This window comes from Bos javanicus, chromosome 3 (genome assembly GCF_032452875.1).
Source record: "Bos javanicus breed banteng chromosome 3, ARS-OSU_banteng_1.0, whole genome shotgun sequence".
Classification (NCBI taxonomy): Eukaryota; Metazoa; Chordata; class Mammalia; order Artiodactyla; family Bovidae; genus Bos; species Bos javanicus.
The window spans coordinates 26,434,745-26,458,840 of NC_083870.1; the positions used below are offsets into that span (position 1 = coordinate 26,434,745).

The 24,096-nt window shown below is 42.5% G+C and overlaps 1 protein-coding gene across 3 annotated transcripts in view; it reads right to left on the reverse strand.

Annotated features, from left to right (window-relative positions):
* Positions 1-674: 674 nt before the first annotated feature.
* Positions 675-24,096, reverse strand: part of TTF2 (transcription termination factor 2) — a 52,864-nt gene continuing 29,442 nt past the window's right edge. For 2 of the 3 annotated variants that reach the window (XM_061409859.1, XM_061409868.1), the window contains 12 exons: positions 23,563-23,668; positions 18,201-18,382; positions 17,340-17,493; positions 16,912-17,003; positions 15,794-15,876; positions 15,259-15,392; positions 12,930-13,100; positions 8,979-9,037; positions 7,989-8,139; positions 6,282-6,364; positions 4,603-4,677; positions 675-1,032 (listed from right to left, as the gene is read on the reverse strand). In XM_061409859.1, the coding sequence (XP_061265843.1) occupies positions 888-1,032; positions 4,603-4,677; positions 6,282-6,364; positions 7,989-8,139; positions 8,979-9,037; positions 12,930-13,100; positions 15,259-15,392; positions 15,794-15,876; positions 16,912-17,003; positions 17,340-17,493; positions 18,201-18,382; positions 23,563-23,668 (1,435 nt within the window). In that variant the 3' untranslated portion in view covers positions 675-887. The remainder of the gene's footprint in view (positions 1,033-4,602; positions 4,678-6,281; positions 6,365-7,988; positions 8,140-8,978; positions 9,038-12,929; positions 13,101-15,258; positions 15,393-15,793; positions 15,877-16,911; positions 17,004-17,339; positions 17,494-18,200; positions 18,383-23,562; positions 23,669-24,096) is intronic. The other variant, XR_009735029.1, reaches the window with a different exon arrangement.

A 24,096-nucleotide genomic window follows, 5' to 3' on the forward strand; every position in this document is an offset into this window, starting at 1 on the left:
AAAATCTACAAACAATAAATGCTGGAGAGGGTGTGGAGAAAAGGGGGCTCTCTTGCACTGTTGGTGGGAATGTAAATTGAGACAGTCACTATGGAGAACAGTATGGGGGTACCTTAAAAAACTAAAAACAGAACTACTGTACGACCCAGCAATCCTACTTTCCATATACCCAGAGAAAACCATAATTCAAAAAGATACATGCACACCAGTGTCTATTGCTTCCATGTCCTGGCTATTTACAACAGCAGAGCCAAGACATGGAAGCAACCTAAACGTCCATCAATAGAGGAATGGATAAAGAAGATGTGATGCATGTATACAATGGAATATTAGCCATAAAAAGGAACAAAACTGAGTCACTGGAGAGATGTATACAATGGAATACTAGCCATAAAAAGGAACAAAACTGTAGTCATTTGGACCTAGAGACTGTCAAAGTAAAGTAAGTCAAAAATAGAAAAACAAATATTATATATTAATGCGTATATGTGGAATCTAGAAAAATGGTCTAGAAGAGATGGTTATAGGAGCAGCCTTGTTGGTAGGAACTGAAGAGATGGGAGGGAATCTGTGTTAGAAAAGGCAGTAACACCGGGTCCCCATCAGCTGAGAAGAAAAAGGCACAGAGGGCTTTTTAAGTGTTTCCTGAAGCTTAGGTACAACTCTCCCTGGACTGTTTATCCAAAGTACTTTATTGGTTTTATTTAATACACTGATTGGTTAACTAGCTGGTTAACATGATAATTCATCCTCGCTTGGAGAAGGGCATCAGGCTTGAAGGTGAAACTGAAAGCCAAGGAGAGCTCAAAGGACCAGGGTCAAGTCACTCCCCGAAGATCCTAGTGCAAACCAACCGTGGCGCTATTCTGCGCCCGAGAAACAGGAAGTTAGATGCCAAAAAGGACTTTGAGGTCAGCCAAGGAGAGCTTGGTGACAAATTCTTCAGATCCTGATAGAATCTGTTTGGCTAAATCTTTCTTTTTTTCTTGGAGTTGCAAGATCTTCTCTTCCACTGTTTCCTCACAAACAAATCTGAAAAACAGACAAGCAAACAATCAAAACCCCAAAGCAGCATATCTCAAGAAATATTCAAACTCTACGTATGCTTAGTTTTTAAAGGAGATTTCTTCCTCTATTTTTCCTTAGGTTTGATTAATAACTCTATGTTTAGGAAACCTAAACAACTTAGACTAAATATATACATGCGTTTAAAGTGATCTGAACTCAGACTGGCTTTTTATTTCTTTTCAAAGCTGAGATAATTGAGAAATGCCAGAATCACAAGAGATATGTGCCTAGTCACTCAGTCATGTCCGATTTTCTGACCCCATGAACTGCAGCCTGACGGGCTCCTCTGTCCTTGAGGATTCTCCAGGCTAGAATACTGGAGTGGGTTGCCATGCTCTCCTCAAGGGGATCTTGCCAACCTAGGGATCGAATCCAGGTCTCCTGCATTGCAGGCGGATTCTTTACCAACTGAGCCACTAGGGAATATGCCAACCCCAAAAAATAAAAATTGTAGAGATCCACCTTTCACACAAAAAGCTCCATCTTGGCAAGTTCAGAAGGTGTAAAGCTATCAGGCTTCTGTTAGAAATATGTGTACTGGTTAAAGTACAGAGTGTCTTCTTTCACGGCTAATTCACACTGAAAACAGGTTTGACCAGTTGAGGAAATGCCACTGTTGTCCTTTCTTCACTCATTCAATAAGAACTGATGGAGATTCACTGTATGCCACGCACCATGCTAGGTATAGGAACATAAGAGACGAACATGCTCGTGCAGTCAGAGGACACAAGATAAAGACGTGAAAACAAACAGCAAGAATAATGACAGGCCCTGGGAACTGCTCTAATGGAAATATGTCCACTGTACAAGACGAGTGAAAGGAAATCTGTCTGGGCTATTCAGGGATGACCCCATTGACGAGTTAATTCTTCATGTGACTTGTAGGATGAGCAAGGGTTTGCCAGATGGAACAATGGGGAGGGCATCCCAGGGAATGGGAACATGTATAAAACCATGGCTAACATGTGCAGCAACATGGATGGATCTAGAGATTATCGTACTAAACCAGAAAGAGACAAATACCACGTGATATCACTTATATGTGGAGCCTAGAATACGACAGAAATGAACATATCTATGAAACAGAAACAGACTCACAGGTACAGAGAACAAGCTTTGGCTGCCAAGGAGGGTGGGGGCGGAGGAGGGACGGCTTGGGAGTTTGGGGTTAGCAGAGGCAAACTATTCTATGATGGATAAACAGCAAAGTCCTACTGTACAGCACAGGGAATTATATTCAATGTCCTGTGATAAACCATAAGGGAAAATATAAAAAAGAATATATATAACTGCCACTTTTGCTGTACAGCAGAAATTAACAAACACTGTAAATCAACCGTACGTCAATAAAATTAAAAATAACAACAAAGAAAAAACAGAATGAATGGAATAGAGAAATTGTCCAACTCTTTGCGATGCTATGGACTATAGCCCGCCAGGCTTCCCCGTCCATGGAATCCTCCAGGCAAGAATACTGGAGTGGGTTGCCATTCCCTTCTCCAGGAGGTCTTCCTGACCCAAGGATCGAACTCAGGTCTCCTGCATTGTAGGCAGATTCTTTACCATCTGAGCCTCAAAGGAAGCAGGAGTATGATTACATGTTTAAGCTATAAAGTAACCACTTACATTTAGAAAAAAAGAAACAAAACCTTTGCCGAGTTTTGGAACATGGTATGCTTGGGGAGGTCATTCAGTCTGGCCAGGGCAAAAGGCAAACACTACGCTGTACTACAACGTGGTGGGGGCGGGGTCATGAGTGACCATTCCTGCAACGCTAAGAAACTTAAGAGTTGAAAGAAGGAAATGGCAGTGGATGGGAAGAAAGGGATGGTTATAAGAAACATCTAGGAAATAAAATGAATGGACATGGTTTGTGAAAAGTAAGAAGATGGAGTCTGGTTTTGGCTCCATGATTAGATAAACAGTGGCACTATTCACAAAGATAAGGAATTCAGAAGAATCAACAGATACGGGAAAGTAGGGAGAAACAATCTCAGCACGTGATACTGTGAGTCCCTGGAGCATGTAACTGTACTTGCTACATGGGGACTCCCCACTTTTGTTGTCTGTTTAGTTGTGAAGTTGTATCTGACTCTTTGCAACCTCATGGACTACATTCTGCCAGGCTCCTCTGTCCATGGTATTTCCCAGGCAAGAATACTGGAATGGGTTGCCATTACCTTCTTCAGGGGATCTTCCCAATCCAGGGATCGAACCCAGGTCTCCTGCATTGCAGGAGAGTTCTTTACCACTAAGCCACCTGGGAAGCCTAATAGGTATTCATTTTTTTGAGTTGAATGAGATAAATCCATGAGTAAATGAATAATGGGTGCGGATGTGGACACTTGGATTCATATATTTTGTGGGGATTTGGATATCTGGGCCTGAAGGTTAGGAGACCTTGGAACTGATGGTATAGATTTTGGACTTGCTGGAGTAGATAGGATTATTGAGAGGTGCATACAAAGTAAGCTGAGAAGACAGCTAAAGACAGAACAACTGACACAACTGCTGTACTTGGCACATTCTGGAATTCATTGGTGCCCCTTAGCAAGAGCAGCTTCAGTGACGTGACAGGGGTGAAAGCCAGTTCATACAGGTTGAGGAATGAATGGGAAATAAGTAAAGACAGACAATGATTTCTAATTCTTCAAGAAACTTGGCCATGAAGATGAAGGAAAGCAGTCCATAACTGGGCTGGATTGCACTGTTAAGGCAGGTTCTAACATTGTTTTTAAAAAGAGGAGGGAGTCACGTAGAGGGACATTCTACAAAATAACTGCCCTGTGCATTTTAAAAATGTCACTGTCAGAAAACACAAAAAAAGACTGAAGTGTTGTTCCAGATTAAAGGGGACAAGAGAGTCAGGAGAATTGAATGCGATGCAGGACCTTTTGCTGTTAAGGACATCACTGGAACAAGTGGCAAAATTGAATAAGGTCCATAGATCAGATGACAGTATTGTATCATTGTTAACATCCTGGTTTTGATAACTTTATTGTGATTATGTAAGAGATGTCATTTTTAGAAAGTGCCTATTTTAGTATTTAGAGGTAAAGGAACATCATGTCTGCAACTTACTGTCAAATGGTCCAGAAAAAAGCTTACACACACACACACACACACACACACACACACACACACCACAAATGTCACAGCAGTCAGGAATTTTTTGGTATTATTCTTACAATCAAGAACTCTGGGGTATTTTTGTAAGAATTCTTACATTCTTTCCTATGTCTGAAGTTATGTCAAAATAAAAGCGAAAGAAAGAAAGAGGAGGGTCCTTTCATGGGCAGCCTTGACTGAGATAAGGCTCATCACTGTACTTAAGTTTTCTTCTGCAGGGACCAGCTCCAAAGTTACTCCCAAATTGCTTGAGTTCCCCTCCTGACCATGAGTGCCAAGGAGGATGAGCCCCACAAAAACCATCAGTACAGTGACCACCAAATACTTTACATTCTGTTTAAACACTACTCAAGAAAGATTTTCACAGGAGCAGATCTTGGCCCCAGGAGACCTTTACATACTTACTTATGTATGACGACATCTTTTTGCTGCCCTACTCGGTAGATTCGGTCACAAGCTTGATCTTCAAGTGATGGATTCCTGTGAGAAGACAGGGTTTGAGCTCAGGGGAACTGACATCCTCGACAAGGGGCGGGCAAATCCCACAGGCCAAATCCAGCCTGCAGTCTGTCTCTGTATGGCTCTTGAGTTTGAAATAGCTGTTACATTTTTAAAGGTTGGTAAAAAAAAAAAAAAAAAAAAATCAAAACCAAAATCCACAAAAAAGAATATGTGACAGAGACCTTGTATCTGCAAAGCCTAAACTATCTATAGAAAAAGTTGGTAGATCTCTGTTCTAGTCTATGTGGGGCTTGGAGACTCCCAGATGTCTTCTTGACCTCTCATGAGAAACTGGGCTCAGATTTGCCTCCAATAGGAACTCTTAGCACCACCATCAGCTGAAAACTATAGGTAACAGAGGCTAAAGTGATGCTCAAACCCAATCATTAACTAGCTGGATGACTCTGGGCAAGTCATCTAACCATAACCTAAAAGGCTTGGGAATGGGAGGACTGGCAAATGATCATTAATGCCTTTATCTTTTTTAAGATTTTTTTTTTAACTGTGGACCACTTTTAAAGTCTGTATTGAACTTACTACAATACTGTTTGCTTTATGTTTTGGTTTTTTAGCTGCAAGGCTTATGGGATTTTAGCTCCCCAACCAGGGATTGAACCCACACCCCCTGCAATGGAAGACAAAATCTTTTAACTACTGGACCATCAGGAAAGTCCCCTCTAATGCCTTTTTCAACTTTTAACTTTCTATGATTCAAATAAGGAGACTTAATTTGTTTCCTTCTTTCTAGATTCTCCTTTTCAATTCCAAACTAGTTTCTCATCTTACCTCTTTAAAAACTTGAATAACATTTCTCCAATTCAGAAACCAGCATGATTCCAATTCTGCTTTCCTCATGTATGGGGGTGGCAGGGGTCCCAAGTAAGACCTAAACACATTCTCCAGGAAGATAACAACAGGTGGGCCTGTCTGTGCCCATCTGGGCTGCCTGGAGAACAAATGACAATCCCTGGCAACGGTGCCTGGTGCAGCAATCCCTAACTGGCATGATTGAAAAAGCAAAACTGGGACAGATTATGATACTTTCTCCTAGCAACACATGATCATTTGCTTCATATCTAGGAAGGATGCTGCTATGCTCCTGGTGTTGACACTATGAGTGATGAGTCCAAGACTACGTGTTAAGCATGTATCTAACATAATTAGAAAATTTCTTTGCCTTTTCCTTTAGGAGTAATGGTTCTCCTTCTTTGCCAATGCTGAGATATCCTTGGACGTGAACAAGTATGTCTGAAATACAGTATTTTGAAGAGATAAAACTCTTCGTTGAGTGAAGTAGCTCTTAGCCATGAGAAAAAGCCCTACTCCCAGTTTCCATGGAAACAGACATTAGGTTAACAATAAAGTGAACAAACTATTTTAAATAGTCATTTGAATCCTGCCTTGCTCAGGAATACAGGGCCATCAACTCAGCCTACACCATTTTGATCTGTATCTATATACACATATGCACAGAGGCAGCTCCACAATACGAAAGGAACACACTCATTATGAGGTCAGGTTTTACTGCCCCTCTGGTCTCCCTGCGATGCAGGGACAACTCAAGAAAAATCCATAACTGTTACCAGTGCATGTCCAGAAGAAAAAGATGGTTTCCTCCAGTCAGGTTTAGACCGACACCTCCAGCCAAGAGAGAAATTAGCATAACCTTCAAAAGGAAGCACACCATTCACTTTACACAGATTCGGTCTCATAAAGCATCTCTCCTCCTGTTACAGGTTCAATACCAAGACCAATACAAATAAGCAACATGTTCTTATCAAATTTCCTTCTGCAGTCATAAAGGCACTGTTTTCAAAACTTTGAGATGCTATTTTCCCTGCCTCACCTTTGAGAAGATTCTCATTTAACCTTGTTTTGGTGAGTCAATCTCAAGACATTAATTGTGTGCCCGCCAAATATATGAATACTACCATTTAGAGGACTGCGGCTGGTCAGTTCAATACACTTTCCATCAACCAGATACTGTCTAATCCACCAGTCCCCCACCACTGCTATGACTCTCCTGCCTATCACTCAACTGCTGTTTGGTCACTCATTCTTGTCTGACTCTTTGTGACCCACAAAGAGGACTCTAGCCCACCAGGCTCCTCTGTCCATGGGATTTCCCAGGCAAGAATACTGGAGTGGGTAGCCATTCCCTTCTCCAATGAATCTTGCCAATCCAGGGATCAAACCCAAGTCTCCCCCTTGGCAGGCAGATTCTTTACCACTGAGCCACGAGGGAAGCCCTAAATTCCCATCATCCATAATTAGATGTCTTTGAGAGGAGAGTGAAAAAATTGGCTTAAAACTCAACATTCAGAAAACTAAGATCGTGGCATCGCGTCCCATCACTTTATGGCAAATAGATGGAAGCAGTGAGAGACTTTATTTTGGGGGGCTCCAAAATCACTGCAGATGGTGACTGCAAGCCATGAAATTAAAAGACGCTTACTCCCTGGAAGAAAAGCTATGACCAACCTAGACAGCATATCAAAAAGCAGACATTACTTTGCCAACAAAGGTCCGTCTACTCAAAGCTATGGTTTTTCCAGTAGTCATGTATAGATATGAGAGTTGGACTATAAAGAAAACTGACCACTGAAGAATTGATCCTTTTGAACTGTGGTGTTGGAGAAGACTCTTGAGAGTCCCATGAACTGCAAGGAGATCCAACCAGTCCATCCTGAAGGAAACCAGTCCTGAATATTCATTGGAAGGACTGATGCTGAAGCTGAAACTCCCATACTTTGGCCACCTGATGCGAAGAGCTGACTCACTGGAAAAGACCCCAATGCTGGGAATGATTGAAAGTGGGAGGAGAAGGGGACGACAGAGGATGAGATGGTTGGATGGCATCACCGACTCAATGGATATGAGTTTGAGTAAGCTCCAGGAGTTGGTGATGGACAGGGAAGACTGACATGCTGCAGTCCATGGGGTCACAAAGAGTCAGTCAAGACTGAGCGACTGAACTGAACTGACTGTTCTCCCACTGCCCTCCATCTTTCCTCATATCAAGATCCCACACATCCTTCCAGGCTTGCCTTTTCCACAAAGAGTTTCTTGATCCTAACCAGTTCTGTCCTTACTCTCTTTAACCTTCATATTTTATTCTCTTAGAGTATTTTCACACTTTGATATGTACCCCTGATAAATGACAAAAGAATCAAAAATACCTGGAGGGATCAAAGCTATGAATATTTTTCAAATGATCTATGTTAAAATTTTCTGTGTAATCGGGAACAATCTGCTCTTAATTACAGAACTCAGCTGTGATCAGCTCGTACCTGAGGACCCCGGGGGCTGTTAAATGCCTCTACCAAGTCCATTCTCTGTTTAGGGTTGACAGAGCCATCGATGGTGGCATAAGTAAATCCACATCTCTTAAGATGCAAGGCTACAACCTTCAGCATGCTGGTCCACTGAGAGACAATGACACTGGAAGAAAGGAGAAAACAGAAAACCAACGCAGATGAAATGAACTCATCTGCAGGGCTTCAACACCTGCTGTCCATACGATTCAGTTATCAAATGTGGAAGAAGGAAAGCCTTCTGATACCTAAGGGTACACACTTAGGTGACATAAGATTATAATGCTCCCAGGTATTTCTATATCTAGTCTGCAACTTATCTTGTGTGAAATGAAGTCAGAACAAAGTGGTGGTGAAACTCAAGTGACGGCCGCAGCCTCCGATTATCTGGGGGCCTAGTTCTCATCTACAGGAGGTCTGTCCTCCTGCAGAAAAGGAGAACAGGCCCCTCCCCTTGCCAGTCAGAACCATAAGCCTCTAGGGCTTCTCTGTTCCCCCCATGCTGTGCTTTAATTAGAGTTTTACATGTTTAGATCAAATCTTTCTGATCTACAAATGCAGCGAGTAACACAGAGTAAAGTAAAACAAACAATGACTGAACCTCCTGCATCCCCGCCCCTAGCTCAGCAACATGCCCAGCACTGTGGGGGCTCCCAGTCTGACCACACCCCTCTCCCTCCATCTCCCTCTGTTATTGTCTTGCTTTGTTTAAGATGCTTCTTCTCTGCTCTTAAACACCTCTTCAGATGCTCAGCTTACTTAGATCCTCCAAGGATTGCCTTTGCAACCAGTGTCAGAAATATTTTAATTAGAAATCACAGGGAATTTGTGCTGTAACCTCAGTACTTTCTGCTGAGTGTGACTCAAGGTCCTTGATATAAAAAGCTAAGATTTGTAACCATTCACAATATCCAATTTTCTTGCATAATTACAAGCAACACTTGGATAATGAAATAACACACTTACCTCTTTTGGGACCCTGAATTTCTTCGGACTGCCTCCAATTCTGCCAACAGAGATGAAATCTGGGAAAAGGTTGAATTAACATAAGTAGGTTTAAGCAAATTTGCTTTTCTCCATTTTCTCTCCCCTGAATGAAGGAATCAATGTCCCCCAGGGCCTCTCGGCTTTAAGTATTACTCCTCTCTGGTTCCCTCTCCTCTCTGCAGCCAGAGGACTATTTCCAAAATGCCACTTTCTTATTTTCTTTCACTGACTGAAGAACCTCCAGTGGCCTCCCACAGAGAATAAAGCCCAAGCTCCTTACAATGACCTCCCAGATTCTCACTTCCTCTCACATCTCCAGCCTTATCCCTCATTACACCCAAATGATGCTTGGGTGATACCAACATTCTCCCTCCACTGAGCCGTGCTTTGTCTCATCTTTGTCCATTCTGTTCCCTCTGCTTAGAACAGCCTTCAGTGCAGTTCAGTTCAGTCCAGTCACTCAGTCATGTCCGACTCTTTGCGACCCCATGAATCGCAGCACGCCAGGCCTCCCTGTCCATCACCAACTCCCGGAGTTCACTCAGACTCACGTCCATCGAGTCAGTGATGCCATCCAGCCATCTCATCCTCTGTCGTCCCCTTCTCCTCCTGCCCCCAATCCCCCCAAGCATCAGAGTCTTTTCCAGTGAGTCAACTCTTCGCATGAGGTGGCCAAAGTACTGGAGTTTCAGCTTTAGCATCATTCCTTCCAAAGAAAGCCCAGGGCTGATCTCCTTCAGAATGGATTGGTTGGATCTCCTTGCAGTCCAAGGGACTCTCAAGAGTCTTCTCCTACACCACAGTTCAAAAGCATCAATTCTTCGGCGCTCAGCCTTCTTCACAGTCCAACTCTCACATCCATACATGACCACAGGAAAAACCATAGCCTTGACTAGATGGACCTTTGTTGCCAAAGTAATGTCTCTGCTTTTGAATATGCTATCTAGATTGGTCATAACTTTTCTTCCAAGGAGTAAGCATCTTTTAATTTCATGGCTGCAGTCACCATCTGCAGTGATTTTGACGCCCAAAAAAATAAAGTCTGACACTGTTTCCACTGTTTCCCCATCTATTTCCCATGAAGTGATGGGACCGGATGCCATGATCTTAGTTTTCTGTTGAAAACTAAGATCCTCCTGCCCCCAATCCCTCCCAGGGATTGGGAGATTGGGAGTGGGAGGAGAGGGAACCAGAAAGGAGTAATACTTAAAGCCGAGAGGCCCTGGGGGAGACTGATTCTTTAATTCAGGGGAGAGAAAATGGAGAAAAGCAAATTTGTTGAGTTTTAAGCCAACTTTTTCACTCTCCACTTTCATTTTCATCAAGAGGCTTTTGAGTTCCTCTTCACTTTCTGCCATAAGGGTGGTGTCATCTGCATATCTGAGGTTATTGATATTTCTCCCGGCAATCTTGATTCCAGCTTGTGTTTCTTCCAGTCCAGCGTTTCTTATGATGTACTCTGCATATAAGTTAAATAAGCAGGGTGACAATATACAACCTTGACGTACTCCTTTTCCTATTTGGAACCAGTCTGTTGTTCCATGTCCAGTTCTAACTGTTGCTTCCTGACCTGCATACAGATTTCTCAAAGGCAGGTCAGGTGGTCTGGTATTCCCATCTCTTTCAGAATTGTCCACAGTTTATTGTGATCCACACAGCCTTAGGTGCCAGCTTAATGTCATTTCTTGGAGGTCCTCACCAATCCAAGGTGCCCACTGACTATGTGCAACTATACACCGTTTCTTTCTATTATCATGGTCTTTTAAAAAAATTATATACTAATTGCTTATTAGTTATCTCTTGCTTTCGAGGCCAGAGATGCTCCAAGGAGGCAAAGCTGGCATGTGTCTGGTTCATCTGCACCCTTAGCACCCAGCACACTGTGGGACCACAGAAGATACTATCCTAATATTTGCAGAAGGAGAAAGTAAAAGAGCCTGACCTGGTCTGAGGCCTGCTGCACATGGTGTTGAAGAAAACCTTTCCAGATTGAGGAACACTTGCTCAAACTTTGTGACAAGCTCCCTGGCTATTTATCCAAAACTGCTCAGGGCACATTCAAGTCAATGAAGGAACAGACAGTAAGAACACATGGGCAGGACTTCAAAGAGTAACTGAGTTCATTCTTCCTGACTGCTAAGGTGAATGACCTTTCTAAAGTTTCTAAGAGGCCTAGAGTTCATCTCCAGAGTGGTAGAAGAGGAAGAGCATTAGACTAGGAACCAGGAGATGAACAGCGTTCCTACTTTGCAATCACAGGGCTAGATCACTCTGAAACTCCTAGGGAAGAGTTCAGCTTCCTCATGGGTAAAAGGAGCTGACCCAGAGCAATGGAGATGCGCTTAGCTCTTCCCCTCTATGCTGTCATGACGTTACTGGTAACCTGTAGAGGCCCCCACGTGAGGCTGCATTCCAATCTAAACAAACATTCCCATGACTGGGCAGAAAGACAGTCATAGGACTGTATCATTTTGAATCAGTAGGAATTAAAAAAGCATGTACGTGAAGTGCCTGGTGTTCTGACAACTTGAGAAAGTTGTCAGAAATCAGAAAGTTGACAACTTACAGAAAGTTCTTGAATTGCCACGTAAAAAACCTAGCCATAGGTATTTTGAAGGAAAAAAATGCAGTGGGAGAGCAGGATTTATGGTCTGTGAGATGTAGACTAATTCTAATAACATTCTGTATGAGTTTTGGTTTGTGCTATCGAACAAACTCACTTCCTTACGTGAAACCACCTTAAGAGGTTTGAACTATGAGTAATGTGCTCACATTAAGAAGGCTTGTGAATCATTAACTGAGCATCAGACAAGTTGTGAGGAACACAGGTTATTAGGAATGTGAGGTTTCAAGCCATCTGCTAACTGAGGGTGCCAGGGCCTGAAACCTGGCCACACAGGGTGCCCTTCTCATGTTCCCATCAGTTACTGATGGTAAAGACTTAGGTAAATATTTTTAAATCTCTAATTAAAAGTAACTCTTAGGTAACACCATTTCCTTGGCAGTGACCTCCTTCCTCAGTTCAGTTCAGTTCAGTCGCTCAGTTGTGTCCAACTCTTTGTGACCCCATGAATCGCAGTACGCCAGGCCTCCCTGTCCATCACCAGCTCCCGAAGTTCACTCAAACTCATGTCCATCAAGTTGGTGATGCCATCCAGCCATCTCATCCTCTGTCGTCCCCTTCTCCTCCTGACCCCAATCCCTCCCAGCATCAGGGTCTTTTCCAATGGGTCAACTCTTCACATGAGGTGGCCAAAGTATTGGAGTTTCAGCTTTAGCATCATTCCTTCCAATGAACAGCCAGGGCTGATCTCCTTCAGAACGGACTGGTTGGATCTCCTTGCAGTCCAAGGGACTCTCAAGAGTCTTCTCCAACACCACAGTTCAAAAGCATCTCAGTGTCCTATCTTTTTGCCTTTTCGTACTGTTCATGGGGTTCTCAAGGCAAGAATACTGAAGTAGTTTGCTATTCCCTTCTCCAGCTCCCGTGGGAATAGAGTGACTAATGAGGACAGAAGGCTGGTAACAATCAAACCTGGCAGATTGAAGCCTCTCAACAAAGGAAAGCAATTGGCGCTCAGACATAAGACACTGTCTCACGGCTCAGGTCTTTGCGGTTTTCCCAAAACAAACTGCTCACTTGCCCAGGCCCCGTCGCCATGTAAACCTGACAGACTCTTTCCCCAGGAATCCACGCCAGAAATCTGCCTTGATGTGAGAGGTGGGCCCAGGCCACTCTCTGAAAGCCCACTTCCGTTCTATTCGTGAAATGAAACCAGAATTCAGGACTAGAGGGAGAATTTGACCAGCCAACATCTGGTAGCTCCAGCTCTGCCATCAAATGGCTAGACCCACTTGGACAAATACAGCTCTCAGGGAAATATGTGAGGAGTTGAAGTCTTTCTACTAGAATAGAGGTAATCATACTACCTTGGTGCTCTCTCTCTTGTCATCAAAAAGCTCCACCTTGAAGGATTTGCCATTAAGGGAAACGGAGGCAGACGGCTCTGAGTCGTGGAATTCGGACAAGGTCAAAGCACTGAGCTGCTCCTCCAGGGAAAGGGCCAGACCTTCACTCTTCAGCTCCGTCGGATCCAGGGCCTGACCAGAATCAGACAGGGGATACAGCAAATGGGCGGCTGAGGCAGCAAGCCATGGGACTTGCAAAGTGCTGACTGTTCAACACTGCACGTGGCAAAATGTTTTGTAATTTACCATCAGTACCCCCTTGAGTAAACCCAGATTAAAATGAAGTCTTACAAGTTTTTCTCACTAGATCAAAAATAAACCAAAGTGGAACTTTTTAGAAAATTGCCAGATTGACTACAAGATTATTCTATTTGCCCCAGCTAGAACAATAGAGTTAATTAAGCTATTGATAATCAAGACATAATTTACAGTACTACCAAAAAAAAAGACACATTACTTCAATGCCTCAAAAAGATGATATATTTCAATAAAAACTTTTTAAATAAAAAGAATTTTCAAGTACTAAGTAGTTTTTTTTTTCTGTTCATAAAAATGATATATGCTTATTACAGAAAATCTGGAAAAGTTCAGAAGAGTATAAAGAAAAGAATCATTGATAACCAAGGAGAAAATAATATAAATTTTAACTGCCAAGGAGGAAAAAAAGTAACGTATTTCTCTTTTTTTCATTGAAGTATAGTTAATTTACAAAGTTCTATTAGTTTTGAGCATATAGCAAAGTGATTCAGTTTTATATACATATATATTCGTTTTCAGGTGCTTTCCCATTATAGGATATTATAAGATACTGCGTTTAGTTCCCTGTGCTATACAGTAGGTCCTTGTTGCTACCTATTCAATATATAGTAGTATGTATATGTTAACCCCCAACTCCTAATTTATTCCTCCCCCTAGCCCTCTGCTATCCCCTTTGGTAACTATAAGTTTGTTTTCTACGTCTGTGAGACTATTTCTGTTTTGTAAATAGTTCATCCATATCATCTTTCTGGATTGCAGTTGTCTTTCTCTTACTTAATATGAACTCTCTAGGTCCATCCACGTTGCTGCAAATGGCATTATTTCATTCTTTTTTTCGACTAATATTTCATTGTATGTACGTCTGTATGTATGCATGCATGTGTGCATACATATATATGTATATATATATGTATACATATCACATCTTTTTTATCCATTATTCTGTTGATGGACATTTAGGTTGCCTCTATACCTTGGCTACTGTAAATAGTGTTGCTATGAACACTGGGGTGCATGTGCCTTTTTGAAATGGTTTTCTCTGGCATGTGCCCGGAGCACAACTGCTGGATGGTGTGGTAACTCTATCTTTAGCTTTTTAAGACACCTCCGTGCTGTTTTCCATAGTGGCCGCACCCATTTGCATTCTCACCAACAGGGTAGAATGGTTCCTTTCTCTCCACACCATCTCCAGCATTATTTGTAGACTTTTTAATGATAGCCATTCTGATCAGTGAAAGGTGGTAGCTCATTGTGGTTTTGATTTGCATTTCTCTAATAATTAGCAATATTGAGCATCTTTCAATGTATCTGTTGGTCATCTGTATGTCTTCTTTGAAGAAATGTCTATGTGAATCTTCTGCCCATTTTTCGACTGGATTGTTTGGCTTTTTGATATTACCTCTATTAGTTATTTGTGTATTTTGAAATTAATCCCTAGTCAGTGGCATTGTTTGCAAATATTTTCTCCCAGTCCATAGGTTGGTTTTTCATTTTGTTTACAGTTTCTTTTGTTTTGCAAAACCTTTTAAGTTTAATCAGGTCCCATTTGTTTATTTTTGCTCTTATTTCCATTACTCTAGAGAACAAATCCAAAAACATATTGCTGCAATTTATGTCGGAGTGTTCTGCCTGTAACATATCTTCTTAATTATGAATGTGTCTCTATCCATCATAGAGACGACTTTTCCAATTGTATAAATGCCTGAGTTTCCATAACTAAGCGTATTAGCTTTATGACACTCCAAAATTCCAAAGTATTCACAAATGGTTTCCTTTATAATGAGGTACTATTTTCTATTCTAAAATAAAGCTATTTTTAAAAATAAAGTAAAAAATAAAAACTGTTCTCCACATCACGGGAATTAGCTCAAGATCATTAACAATTAAAATACAGTAAAATAAGCAGTCTCCTCTTTGCTGCCCCACCAAAATACAAAATACCCTCAAATCCCACTTTCCTTGAGCCCAGCTACAGGAGACTGAGGTGGCCTTCTCCGCAGCCCTCGAGGCCCCACACGGGCCCTCTGCTTACCGACTTCAGCAGAGACAGGTGGCAGCAGCACTGGCGGAGCCTCAGCAGCTGGGACAGTATGTGGACGGCGCTGGATGTCGCCTGGCTGCCTGCCGTGGAGGGCCCGGGCCCGCTGGACCCAAACTCCTGGGCCACTTCCAAGAAGGAAAACAGACACAGGAAATACTACAGTGTTTAAAACAGAAACATGGGGAAAAACCCTGAACTAAATGAGGAGATCTGAAACCTTCTTTGATCTGAGGTTCAATAACACAGTTCTAACTCACTTCTCTACTAATGAAGAAAAACAAAATACTCATTTTCTCTACAGACTTATTGTATTTGCATTTTAATAAAAAAGATTTCGGAAATAACTAAAAACAAGTTCACATCACCAGGTCTGGTGCTTGCAGATTATATTTTACTTTAGTCTGAGGTTCCAAGCTAAGGTCAAGTCTCTGCTATCAAGAATTCATGACCCCCCATTTCTGTAAGTTTACCAAACCTGCACCCACATTTTCAAGAGTCTCTGTATTTACAAGTGCCCACTGCTCACCTCTATTGAATGGATTGTCAGGGCTTCTTCCAGACTGGTTGCTCCCACTTTCATGTCTTTTTAGATAGTACTGCAGAGCCAACCTGCCTCAGATTGAGAAACAAAATGCACATGCAATGGTCACTAAGACCAAACAGGTCTACCATGGTCACTGCTTAACTGTGATAGTGGCGGGACCTTGAAAAATTATAGAAGTGGACTTGGCCTTCCCTGGTGGTCCAGTGGTTAAGGATCCACCCGCCAATGTAGGGGACATGGGTTCAGTCCCTGCTCTGGGAAGATCCCACATGCAGTGGGGCAAGTAAGCCTGTGTGCCACAACTACGGAGCCTGCACGCTTTAGCCCGTGAGCCTGTGCTCTGCAACGAGAGACGCCACCGAAACGAGAAGCCAGCGCAGCACAAGGAGGAGCAGCTCCCGACTGCTCCAGCCAGAGAAAGCCTATGTTCAACAACAAAGACCCACCACAGCCAAAAATAATTAATTTAAAAAACAGTGGAAAAGTGGACTTGTTAAATGAAGGCAGGCTCACAGCAAGCACTGGCCAAAGGTAATAAAAACAACTACTGTAAAAGCTAAACCATTTAAAAATGATTAATAAATATTAACAAGCTTATTGATACTATAAAATATTATTACATTCTATATCAATTTAATATTAAATATGTAACAGTAATATAGTTGATTAATATTAAAATGTTTATTAATAAATGTAAGATCTACAAAGAGAAAAAACTTAATCACTTTGGAAGGTTTGATGAACAGCTTCTTAAAAGCTCTGCTGAGAGGCTGGATAACAGGTCAAAGGTCAAAGAGATGTACTAAGTTGGCCAATACTTTCCTAATACAGCCCCACAACGACCAGAAAGACCTGGTGACAGTGTGCACACCCTAGACCTTCTATACAAGAAAGCCAGTGGAGAACAGGTTCACAGTGTATATGAGACGAAGGTGAGCTGGGGGCGAGGTGAGAGAACAAGGGAGCTTTTTTAAAAAGGAACACAGATATTCAGCTTGTCAATAATACCATAATTGCAGTTAGAAGAACCTTGACTCAATCCCAAGCAAGAAGAAGAATAAAACAACAGCTGTGAGAAGGTGCTTCTTCACAGCACATACCTCGATCTTGCAAAAAGGACACTATAAACAGTCTCTTCATCTTCAGAGAGTTTTAAATGGTGCAACTGAAATTTACGGTGGGGCAGCACCACCTGGAAGAGTAAAAGACAAAAGTAGCTGCAATGAAGTTCTACAAATTAACTGAATATTACAGAGCACGTTCCCCAGAGTTGACACTGGAAATCTAGTCAACCCTTGGACGGCAGCTCCCGCCCTCCCCTGAAAGCAGAATGGCTCTAACACACCACAAAACAGGACAGCTATGACCCCGGGGGCAGGACAGCAATCAAGGGCCTCTGTGTAGGAACACGGGAGACTCAAAAGCTCCTAAAGCAAAGGCCATGGCAGTGCAAGCAGAGTCAAGGCCATGGTCACCCTCCTTCCTGACCCCCCCACATCCACACAGGGACAAGTGTCAGTGGGGTTACCAAGGGCTTGCCGGTGGAGTCCAGCTGGTCCTTTGTTCTCCTCAGCAAAAGGCTCCTGGTTAAGATATTTAACCGTTCTCCTCCTTTCTTTGAGCCATTGTCTACTTGACTCTTCCACAGCTTAAACTCATCAAATGGAGAACAACGGAGAAATCTTTTTCATTAGAGGACAGAGAACAGGAAAGAAGCATGGGAGGATGGAGGAGAGAGTCAAAGACAGACATAAGATGAAAGGCAAATCAGGTTTTACATGTCATCCCAATCAATGTTAAAAGTCAATTTCATAGCAAAGCTCTGCTAGACAGAGCAAAAGGATCCAAGTCAATAACCACATCATAAAACCACATTATAAAAATGTGCCTTTTCCCATTAAAATGTCTATATCATCATAATAGGACATATAACCAATAGCTAGAACTCATTCCTAAAGGTTCAAAGGCTAATATAAAAATTCTATATCCTCTTATGAGCTGACTTAAATAAAAGCAAGTATTTAAAAATCAGCATTCTTTTCTGTTTGCTTCAAATAAACTGTAGCCCTGACCTCAGGCCATATGTTTTAAAGCAAAAGTAGCTCAAAACATTACTAGGTCTGAAGAAAGTGACTTCTGTTTCCTTTAATTTAACTGGTCCTGTATTTTTCCACATAGAAGGACTGCATGTCATAAAAGCCCTGCATCAGCCAGTCAATCAGCAGATTATATTCTCATAAATATTAATTCCCTTGTCCTTTACACGTTGACAGGTTTGTCACCTGCTACACACGCTAATCTGGTGCACACACCGGTGATACGAGATATGAAATAATCAAGAAGGGTACTGAAAGGGCTCAAACTACCTAATCTCAAAGAGTTTACTCACTTCAGCAGTGAATACATGTCCAACAAGTTGTTCTGAATTGGGGTTCCAGTGACAGCCCAATGGGCTTGGGCCTGGAGCTTACACACGGCCATGGAAGTCTGTACCCGGGGATTCTTAACGTTGTGAGCTTCATCCAATATGAGTCGAGCCCACACTACTCGAAGCAAAGGTGATGACGTGCCCTGGAAGAAACACAAGTGAAATCTAGCAAAAATACAGGAAAACATGTGTGTCTTCCAGGAATAAGGGGAAATAAGCAAATTTCAAAGACTCACTCTTATCTTCAAGTTTGAGGACCTAGATCAGGTACACTGAAATAAGGATTAAGCTTAAGAAACCAAGAGCAGAAACTCAATGAGTACAAATAAACAAGTCATTTGACTTCCCCATTGTTGAGCATAAGATGTTTAAGGGTAAAATGTTTCCTCATTTTAGTTTTCTGTATTCTTTCAACCCACTTTTGAGCAATGGCCACAGGTAAGGGATACACTAGCTGTCAAGGCTGCAAAGTCATTCAATCAATAAAATATTTACTCACTTTCCCTAAATTTACAATAGTTCACTAAAAATTTACTAAAAGTCTACTTTGTTTCCTTTTTTGGCCATACCACACAGCATGTGTGATCTCAGTTCCCCAATCAGAGATCAAACCCACGCCCCCTGCAGTGGAAGCGTGGAGTCTTAACCCCTGGGTCACCAGGAAAATTCCCTAAAAGTCTCCTTTTACATGTAAGATACTAAGCCAGACACAAAGATCATTTCTTCTCTTCAAGGAGTTCACAATCTAGCGGGGGAGAAAAAAATAAAACAAGCATAAAGATCATTATATACAATGTATATACAGCAAGTCCTACTAGATGATTTAATACAGAACAGTAGGAATCTAGTGGGTCTTGCTCACTGCTGTATACCTGCATCTGGTACATGGTAGATACTCAGTATTTGCAGAATGAATGGAGTGTCGAGGTATAAGCCAGCAGTAGGTGCCAGGAGATGCATCTGAGCACGGAGGGCAGCAAAGCACTCCATTCAGAGGGAGAATGGCTCAATAACACGACAGAGTATGGAGGGAAGTACAGCCCTTGGTACAGCTGAGCATGGGGTTGCCCCTGGGAGGGAGGCGGGCAGGTAGGGGACTAGGGACACTCAGGAAGGGCAAGACTGTACAAGGCCTAAAAAATCATTTAAAGGAATGAAGGTTTTAACCTGAAAGCTAAGAGAAACCATTGAGGAATCTGAAAAGTTAATCATCTGCAAGAAGGCAGAGCTGGTCAAGAGATGGGTAAGCACTCTAGTCAGTTCAATCACTCAGTCCTGTCTGACTCTTTGTGACCCCATGGACTGCAGCACACCAGGCTTCCCTGTCCATCACCAAACTCCCGGAGTTTACTCATTCATGTCCATCGAGTCAGTGATGCCATCCAACCATCTCATCCTGTAATCCCCTTCTCCTCCTGCCTTCGATCTTTCCCAGGATCAGGGTCTTTTCAAATGAGGCAGTTCTTCACATCAGGTGGCCAAAGTATTGGAGTTTCAGATTCAGCCTCAGTCCGTCCAATGAATATTCAGGACTGATGTCCTTTAGGATGGACTATTTGGATCCCCTTGCAGTCCAAGGGACTCTCAAGAGTCTTCTCCAACACCACAGTTCAAAAGCATCAGTTCTTTGGTGCTCAACTTTCTTTACAGTCCAACTCTCATATCCATACGTGATTACTGGAAAAACCATAGCTTTGACTAGACAGACCTTTGTTGGCAAAGTAATGTCTCTGCTTTTTAATATGCTGTCTAGGTTAGTCACAGCTTTTCTTCCAAGGAGCAAGTATCTTTTAATTTCATGGCTGCAGTCACCATCTGCAGTGATTTTGGAGCCCCAAAAAATAAACTCTGTTTCTGTTGTTTCCCCATCTATTTGCCATGAAGTGATGGGACCAGATGCCATGATCTTAGTTTTAAGATCTTAGTTTTAAGAATGTTGAGTTTTAAGCCAACTTTTTCACTCTCCTCTTTCACTTTCATCAAGAGACTCTTTAGTTCTTCTTTGCTTTCTGCCATAAGGGTAGTGTCATCTGCATACCTGAGGTTATTGGTATTTTTCCCAACAATCTTGATTCCAGATTATGCTTCATCCAGCCCAGCATTTCATATGATGTACTCTACATATATGTTAAATAAGCAGGATGACAATATACAGCCTTGACATACTCCTTTTCCGATTTGGAACCAATCTGTTGTTCCATGTCTGGTTCTAACAGTTGCTTCTTGACCTGCATACAGATTTCTCAGGAGGCAGGTCAGGTGGTCTGGTATTCCCATCTCTTTCAGAATTTTACAATTTGTTGTGATCCACACAGTTAAAGGCTTTGGCGTAGTCAATTTAGCAGAAGTAGATGTTTTTCTAGAACTCTCTTGCTTTTTCGATGATCCAACGGGTGTTGGCAATTTGATCTCTGGTTCCTCTGCCTTTTCTAAATCCAGCTTGAATGTCTGGAAGTTTATGGTTCAAGTAGTGTTGAAGCCTGGCTTGGGGGATTTTGAGCATTACTTTTGCTAGTGTGTGAGATGAGTGCAATTGTGCAGTAGTTTGAGCATTCTTTGGCATTGCCTTTCTTAGGGATTGGAATGAAAATTGACGTTTTCCAGTCCTGTGGCCACTGCTGAGTTTTCCAGATTTGCTGGCATATTGAGTACAGCACTTTCACAGCATCATCTTTTAGGATTTGAAATAGCTCAACTGGAATTCCATCACCTCCACTAGCTTTGTTCATAGTGATGTTTCCTAAGGCCCACTTGACTTCACATTCCAGGATGTCTGGCTCTAGGTGAGTGATCACACCATCATGGTTATCTGAGTCATGAAGATCTTTTTTGTACAGTTTTTCTGTGTATTCTTGCCACCTCTTCTCAATATCTTTTGCTTCTGTTAGGTCCATACCATTTCTGTCCTTTATTGAGCCCATCTTTGCATGAAATGTTCCCTTGGTATCTCTAATTTTCTTGAAGAGATCTCTAGTCTTTCCCATTCTATTGTTTTCCTCTATTTCTTTGCCTTGATCACTGAGGAAGGCTTTCTTATCTCTCCTTGCTATTCTCTGGAACTCTGCATTCAAATGGGTATATCTTTCCTTTTCTCCTTTGCCTTTTGCTTCTATTCTTAGCTATTTGTAAGGTCTCCTCAGACAACCAAGTTGCCTTTTTGCATTTCTTTTTCTTAGGGATGGTTTGATCACTGCCTCCTGTACAGTGTCATGGACCTCCATCCATAGTTCTTCAGGCACTCTATCAGATCTAATCCCTTGAATCTATTCCTCACTCGCACTGTATAATTGTAAGGGATTTTATTTAGGTCATACTTGAATGGTCTAGTGGTTTTCCCTACTTTCTTCAATTTAAGTCTGAATTTGGCAATAAGGAGTTGATGATCTGAGCCACAGTCAGCTCCCAGTCTTGTTTTTGCTGACTGTATAGAGCTTCTCTATCTTTGGCTGCAAAGAATATAATCTGATTTCGGTGTTGACCATCTGGTGATGTCCATGTGTAGAGTCGTCTCTTGTGTTATGGAAGAGGGTGTTTGCTATGACCAGTGCGTTCTCTTGGCAAAACTCTGTTAGCCTTTGCCTTGCTTCATTCTGTACTCCAAGGCCAAATTTGCCTGTTACTCCAGGTATCTCTTGACTTCCTAGTTTTCATTCCAGTACCCTATAATGAAAAGGACATCTTTTTTGGGTGTCAGTTCTAGAAGGTCTTGTAGGTCTTCATAGAACTGTTCAACTTCAACTTCTTCAGCATTACCAGCTGGGGCATGCTGCTGCTGCTGCTGCTGCTAAGTCGCTTCAGTCGTGTCCGACTCTGTGCGATCCCATAGACGGCAGCCCACGAGGCTCTGCCATCCCTGGGATTCTCCAGGCAAGAACACTGGAGTGGGTTGCCATTTCCTTCTCCAATGCATGAAAGTGAAAAGTGAAAGTGAAGCCGCTCAGTCGTGTCAGACTGGTAGCGACCCCATGGACTGCAGCCCACCAGGCTCCTCCATCCATGGGATTTTCCAGGCAAGAGTACTGGAGTGGGGTGCCACTGCCATCTCCAAGTTGGGGCATAGACTTGGATTATTGTGATATTGAATGGTTTGCCTTGGAAACAAAGATCATTCTGTCGTTTTTGAGATTGCACCCAAGTACTGCATTTCAGACTCCTCTGTTGACCATGATGGCTACTCCATTTCTTCTAAGGGATTCCTGCCCACAGTAGTAGATATAATGGTCATCTGAAGTAAATTCACCCATTCCAGTCCATTTGAGTTCACTGATTCCTAAAATGTCGACATTCAGTCTTGCCATCTCCTGTCTGAGACAAGCCATGCTGTGTAGTGCTGTACTGTGCAGAGCAATACCGTGTGGGGCCACCCAAGATGGGCGGGCATGGTGAAGAGGTCTGAGAATGTGGTCCACTGGAGAAGGGAATGGCAAACCACTTCAGTATTCTTGCCTTGAGAACCCCACGAACAGCATGAAAAGGCAAAATGATAGGACACTGAAAGAGGAACTCCCTAGGTCGGTAGGTGCCCAATATGCTACTGGAGATCAGTGGAGAAATAACTCCAGAAAGAATGAAGGGATGGAGCCAAAGCAAAAACAACACCCAGTTGTGGATGTGACTGGTGATGGAAGCAAGGTCTGATGCTGTAAAGAGCAATACTGCATAGGAGCCTGGAATGTCAGGTCCATGAATCAAGCACTCTAGAGATCACCCAAAATATAGGAAGCTGTGAATATTCTATTGCACTAAGAATAAAAGTGTATGCAAAACAGCAGGTCTTGGAACAACACTGCATTTTCAGGGGGGAAAAGCACATAAGAGTTATGCAATAAAGCCCCTACATAACTGAGACTAGCCTGGACACAGCAACATTCAGGTTTTTTACCCTGGTTATTGTTTAGCCTCTGGCTCATTGTAGCCTTTTTCTTTGCAACCCCTTTTCCTGGGAGGTGCAGTAAAGGCAGGGAATAATGCCTTAATATCAAAATACTAGTCCTGACACTGAATACAAAACACATCCTGAGAGTACACCCCAAAGACTCTCAAACACTGCAACAAGTGAAGCTTCCCTATATTTACACCATGATCAATGCAAATGCAATGTAGTCATTATTTCTAAAAAGCAGCAAACTGCATCTCCACCTTCAGCACTGAGGAGGACGCCTACAGTAAAAGAGAAGGGACAGAGGAAAGAACTGTTTCCACAGGAGAAGCAGCACGAATGCCCACGACCCCAGGAAGGGGACCTTTCCATCTCTGATGCTGTGAAAAGACTCCTGTTATCTGCGGTTCCGACCCTACTTCCCCAGCAGGGTCCACGCCTCACCTCCACACTGGGGTTTGCACCCGGGATCTGTTCGTCTTGTTTCGCTGTGGGAATCTCCTTGGCCAGGAGGCTGTAGGTGGTGATCACGATGTCATACGTGGACAGGCTGCAGATATAACACAAAGCAAAAGATAAACCATCCAGCATGACTCTGACAAAATAAGACAGAGTTGATTTCCTTCACAAAAATCCCTCCAGCAGAACTCATTAATTTGTGTCAATTCACACACACACACTCACACACACCCTGACGAGGTAAATTTTACACTCTTGACTTCCTTATCACTTACCACTGGTCAATTTTAGAGACTACTCACTGTAACTAGAACAGCCCCCCTCTTCCCAGCCAAGTCACAAAGGATCATCTCTGGCTGGGGTCAAATTAAGCTTGATGAAATCTGACAAGAACAGAAAGTTGGGCAGGATTGGAATTTAATATTTAGTTAATTTGACACAGATGATTCTGAAGTCCCAAGGAAGTAAGAAAACTCTGAAGTCATGTTCATCTTATATCAATGGTGCTTTCTCCCCATT